Source organism: Aplidium turbinatum, chromosome 1 (genome assembly GCF_918807975.1).
Source record: "Aplidium turbinatum chromosome 1, kaAplTurb1.1, whole genome shotgun sequence".
NCBI lineage: Eukaryota > Metazoa > Chordata > Ascidiacea > Aplousobranchia > Polyclinidae > Aplidium > Aplidium turbinatum.
The window spans coordinates 29,543,839-29,549,817 of record NC_137472.1 but is presented as its reverse complement, the minus strand read 5'-3'; the positions used below and the strand labels follow the sequence as shown (position 1 = coordinate 29,549,817).

General features: G+C 36.9%; 1 protein-coding gene across 2 annotated transcripts; it reads left to right on the top strand.

Annotated features, from left to right (window-relative positions):
* The first annotated feature begins 1,015 nt into the window (after positions 1–1,015).
* LOC145781665 (uncharacterized) lies at positions 1,016–4,440 on the top strand. 2 transcript variants are annotated; one of them, XM_082593350.1, is made up of 3 exons: positions 1,016–1,272; positions 2,336–2,452; positions 3,572–4,440. In XM_082593350.1, the coding sequence occupies exons 1-3, from the start codon at positions 1,065–1,067 to the stop codon at positions 3,676–3,678; spliced, it is 432 nt and encodes a 143-aa protein (XP_082449476.1). In that variant the 5' UTR covers positions 1,016–1,064; the 3' UTR covers positions 3,679–4,440. The 2 variants fall into 2 exon arrangements, with proteins under 2 accessions (XP_082449476.1, XP_082449469.1); XM_082593343.1 differs by having other exon boundaries at positions 2,336–2,459.
* Positions 4,441–5,979: the final 1,539 nt, after the last annotated feature.

Here is a 5,979-nt window from a genome sequence, read left to right as displayed (position 1 = left end):
TAAAATTATGCTTTAAGTTGAATACATCAAATAACTTATATATTTACATTTTAACATCAGTTCCCCAAATAGTTGGTAGCCTACTGAACAATCACAATTTTTATTTTGTTGTGGCTCACTTTCCTTATGTCTTTGTAATAATATATTACCCTTTGACCGCCAGCACTCATATTTGAGGGCAAAGCTAAAAATGCACTATCTTCAAAACCACTTTGTCGATTATGGTGGTTGACCATTTAAATCAAAGTTAATGAAACGCAGAAAATATTTTCTTAATAAAAAACAGGGTTGTCATTTACTTTTTTTGAGATTTTTTTAATCAAACTTGACCAAATCTAATCTACAAGTGATTCGAATGTACAAAGCATCTCGTTGCGCGGGAAACCACTTGATCAGTGTTGCCAACTATATTTTAATCAATTACAAAAAAATTTCAAGCAAAAAAAATAAAAACCACAAGTCATTATTCGGGGGAGGAGGAAGGGACAAAAATTATTTAAAGGTAAGAAAACTCAATCGAGTCCAGCATTTAAAATAAATGTACTTTACAAATAATTTTGACACTATTGAAAAGAGTGTGAAATGCACTATAACTTTCATGTTTTGATAGTTGAGGTACAAAAAAATATGCTAAAAGTTATCAACAAAAATAATTGTGTTCACTCATGCATAACCATTTTTTGCTCGTTATTTCGCAGCTAGCGGTCAAAGGGTCATGACATAAGCTTTCGCAAAACAATAGAAAACATCAACATTGGTGTTGGACAAAAATTGACTGTGTTTTCACCCATTAATTAAACCGAGTAGGCCAATATAAGAGCGACCTAGTCTATCCTCATGTTTACTTCAGGCACGCATATCACTAAATGTATTTACATTGGCTTGGTCAAAATGGATGAACAAGCGTCCTACAAAGAATTTTAAACAGTGAGGTGTGAAAATAGCGCTGAAGGGTAAAGAAGCTTTTTACGCAATTTACTGTGCAATTAACTGTTGTTGTATAAATACAGGAATTTTCAAAACAATATATCTTTATAAATAGTTGTAAAAAGACAATCTTTATTATGAAAGTTGATTTAATGATCAAAATGTTCTATTTGATTTGTCTTGTGCCAGCGCTGATTGTCGGCCAGTTAACATGTCAGGTGGGAACACAGGCCTCTGAAGGATTTCCAGGCGGTGAACTGCTTCGGTTTCAAGAAATCCCATGCCCTGGTTACTCTGCAAGATGCGCACGAGCGGAACTAACGATTAATTTCTTGCGAAAAACATGTGAGTATATCCTGCTTGAGTAGGTATGTAGATTGTAGATGATGCTCTTCAAACAGCAAACTTTATTCATATTTAGAAAGAGTAAAATTCAAAATTTCTATTCTTTATAATAATTGAATGGTGGAAGGATATAGGAGTCACTTGCAATTGCCTGAAACAGACTTGTTTTTAGTGTGTAATTTTTTCCATTGACTATATTATCTGACTTCTAATGACAAGTTTTCTTGTCTGAGTTTTGTGACCTGTTGGGATTCGCTTTTTCATAATCTAGTCCCTCTGGTCAGCCACTTAGTCATCTTAATCGCATCTAATGTTTCATTGAAGACCACTCTTATATTTCCCACCTATAACAGACGCTCTAAACTACAAAAATTCTAGAAAGAAAAATAATGAATGTAGTCGGGACCATATCATAGAAAGCGCTCATGTGCAAATCTGAAAAACAAACACCAAGAAAAAAACGATAAAGCGAGTAGATGTAACGAAAAAATAAGATCATTTGGAAACCGATAGTAGGTTACCCAATAAAGCAATGTTGGACAGAGTGAAAAAAGAACAGATTGATGTTTGTCTGAAACGTGGACGAGAAGGAAAACTGCCCAATCATAAAAAACAATAGTTTCAAGCTTTCACGTAAGACTGAGCTGAACTTGAGTCGATATAACACAAGATTTACTTTAAATTTTTTCGCTACATAGTTTGCACTGCAAGCACATATATACGGTATAATGTATAATATTGTGACTATAAAGATATTATATAACTGCAGACAGTGGCACATCGTTACGGCCTTACAGCCTCATCCTTACAGTAGATACATCGAGTATGACCACGTCCATAAAGAGGTCACAATACTTGTACTTTTGCCAACCTTGCCATAGTCCTCAAACTGCAAGTAGTGAGCTATGCACATTGCACAATGCAACAGCAAGATGCCTGTTTCTCGGCAGTCGATCTGTAGCAAGAATTGACAGCGATAAACACGTGTTTCGCCCATGAGGCTGGGCTCATCAGTATCGTACCGTATTCGTGCTGGCAAAGTGCATCTATATTTTTTATGCAGACTTGTTCAGCACAGCACAGTGCACCACAAAAGCCCTTTGCTTCACCGTTTGTAACAGAACGAGGACTACCATTGAAAGTCAATTCAGCAACCTTGGCAGAAGCGTGGACGTACCAAGTATAACGTAAGATAATTTACCAACTGTAACTTATATGGCAGTTATGTTACAGCGGTCTTTTACGCAAAACCAACTTACCGATACACCGAAATACTTACTGTAGCCTAAAAGTAGTTAAAAAATAACTTGGAAAAAAATCATGTTCAGAAGCGGATGAAAATATTTGTTGGCATCACAGTTTTGTTAAGCAAATATTGCAAAGGATGAAAGATGTTACAAGAGGTTACTCCAATGGAAGTTGGTCAAATTGTGCTATGAAACAGCCTAGAAATAGAATAACAACCCTGGTGAAATATTCTTCCATAGACTTGTTGTGTGATTTCCTTTTTTGTTATGCCTGGTTGACAGGACTGCCGTTGAAGACAAGTCATCATCCATCAATCTCACTACTGTACATTTGCATAACGTTTCTAAATGTAATACAATTGTGACGCTGCAACCTTATGTAAACCACGTTGCACAAAAGTCACAACTATAGGCCGCATAGTAAAATATAATTCGAGCTTCTGTAGCAACACACATTTTTTTCATTTCAAATAACCAAAAACAACATTGAATTGAGTGGGCTCCTAAGTAACCTTGATCTCCCCGGGGGGTATGAGGGGCTATAAATACGGCCTTGGGCTACCCAAGACTACTCTTGAATAATAACATGTTTGCACTACACAATCACAACAAGGCTACAAATATCAACATTTTTGAAGAGCGGGTGGGCCATGGCCCAATATCCTCTTGCCTTCGCCACGGACTACATTCAAGCTTACGCAGCAAACCAAACGGATGAGGAAATATCACGTTTTTTATCGCAGTTTGTAACCGTGTACTATCTCTAAAATGAAAAAGGACACCTGCTATGGTTTAGCGGCTTTAACCTCACAATCCTCGGCATAGGCTTCTTGCTTGCATTCTCGGAATCATTCCATTTAAACTATTTTTCTTTTTTTCAACAAAACGCTAAATTGCTTTCCTATTGAATGTGAAAGGAGGCATTTTTGACTTTAATCCTTGAAAAGCCTCATTGTTCAAACAAGAGTGTATTGAAAGTTAAGAAAGTTAAGTATGCAGTAGCAAACTCTAGACTGCAAAACACAAACTTAAACGATTCCATTTAATTTTAGGGCTTGCAATGAAGCTTGCTGTCCGACGACAAATTGCAATCAAGTCACCATTGATCAGATGCCTTCACAAAATTACACCATTGAATTTATGGGAGGAAAAGCAGTGAATCTTCACTCAAGAGTATGGATGACAACTTTTGCTGCTATTTCAACTTTTACTATGTTGTTACTGTAGTGCGTTCAAGTCAAATAGTATGAAAATAAATAATTACCAAAGTGTAGCCCAAAATAAAATAATCGTTTTAGTTTCGTTCAGGCAAGAAAAATCCGGATTGCAGTGCTATCATACAAGGAGCTTACCATTAGGCCTGAAACGTCTATTAATTTTACAGTATCTAGTCAGTACTGCAAAGAACTGAAATTTTACCAAGTAGACAACATATTTGAAATATTGTGTAGCAAGAAAGTCCAAAATAACTACCAGCTTCCAGCAGCTTAACTATTAATTTTTAATCATGGATGAAAGGATTTTGAAAACAATAACGTTTTAGCAATAGTGTATAAAGAAGCGTTCTTCCTGGCTGTCAGCACAGAGCTGAGTGCTCACAATAGCTTCTCAGTACATCAAAAGTCTTGTGTATGCACTCTATATGTAAATGTACATACATAATAATATCACATTATGAATAACTGTTGTGATGTTTTATTAATATTAGCATTATTACAATATGACATGTTTGCCTTTTTACTAAATGCAAAATTATCACCAAAATTTGTAATTTGTCTGCTTATTCTTGAATACTAGATACATTTTAAGCCCATTATTCAATACTGTACTTGTCTTGTCTTATTCTTGCGGCTGTTAAATCTTTGAGTAAGCTTACAAATACTGTGTGTTCAAAGAGGACGTGTGTTATCTCTGGTTGAAGTTGCACCAATAAACTTCTATTTTAATCAAATGAAAGTAGTAATACGTATTAAAAGGAAAAAGAAATGTTGAACATGCTCCACTCCGATACCTTTGGCGGACAACCGACTGCATGAAAAATCAACGAAATGCCGCAACAAGATCCCAACAAAATTAGTTCTATTCTCGGATTGTGCGCAGTTCAAAAATAGCTTTTCATTTAGCGGCATCTAGTGGATGAAGTAATTTAAAAGAAAAAACGTCTCAGCACGAAAGGCAAACTTTTACTTTGTTAATCTCGGTAACCAGGCCTATTAAAGCGTTTGCAAGTATTTAAATCTGACAAGATTTAGCTTCCAGAGAGACCTTTGCAGTTCGACAAAAAAATTCTGGCAACGACGTTGAATTAATGCAAGCTAACACGCCGATCGCAAGTAGGAGCCTTTCAATGTAATGGCATTACGTCAAACCAGCAAAAGGAACTCATCTTTCTGTTTTGTAAAATGTAATATTACTGTAGTTCTTGATTGAAGAAGATGTGTTTTTTTTGTTTAATTTCGAAGCTAACAGCTCGGAAGACTGTTTGGAAAAGCTGAAGTCGCGAAAGAAATCATTCAAGTGAGCTTGGTTAAATGGCGAAGGCTTCAATAATAATTAGAATAGATGAACTGATCGCTAGAAGTTGATATGTGTTCCTGGTTTGATGTCTTCGATTGAACAAATCATCATCTCCAACATTAGGGAGCTTAGTGAATACTGGCTTAAAAAATTAGTGGCTGGCAATGAGCTAAAGGTGTTATAGCAGAATCGAGGCATGGATAGTCCAACAGATGCTTTGAACGAGAATAAAATTCTACAGCTGACCAAGTAGGATCTTTATAACAGCTCTGGCGAAAACATATGATGAACAGCACAAATATAGTGTTCGGACTCTAATTTGGGCTTTCAAATTCTTAGTTAGTTTTTATACAAGGACGTTTGAAGTAACAGTGGCCATCTTGAAGTGTTTATCTCACATACGACCGCTACGTTATAGGCTGTCTCAAACTAACCAACACGTCGCTACACATTCTGTGTGGAATTGTTCTTCTCAACATCAGAAGAAGCTTAACCAGCAGAAAAGAAAGATTTTGTCAAGACATATATTTGAGACACCCACTACATAGCCAAACCCCAGCAGGCAGGCGATTGAAGCCAAGAAAAGCTTCCTTGTTTCAATTGTTCCACTGGGTCAAGATGAGGTAACCGCCAATGTGCGGGTTCAACTGTTGCAGGAGGAGCTGGTAGCCGGGCCGACATGGGCCATATCGAGCTTTCTCCCACAAAAAGCCTTTCTTCCGGAAAGCGTGAATCCTGGAAGTATTGGCGACGCCTCAACCGCTTATGAACTGGTATTGGAAAACGTAAGATGTTGATGCGACACTGGGGGTATTCCTTGGAAAACACAAGTTGTAAATGTGGACAGGAGCAAACGATGCAACATCTCCTCGAATGTCCAGTCGTAAAAGCAAGATGCTCTGCACAGGATATAGCCAAATTCAACGTTAGAGCAAGAGCTTGC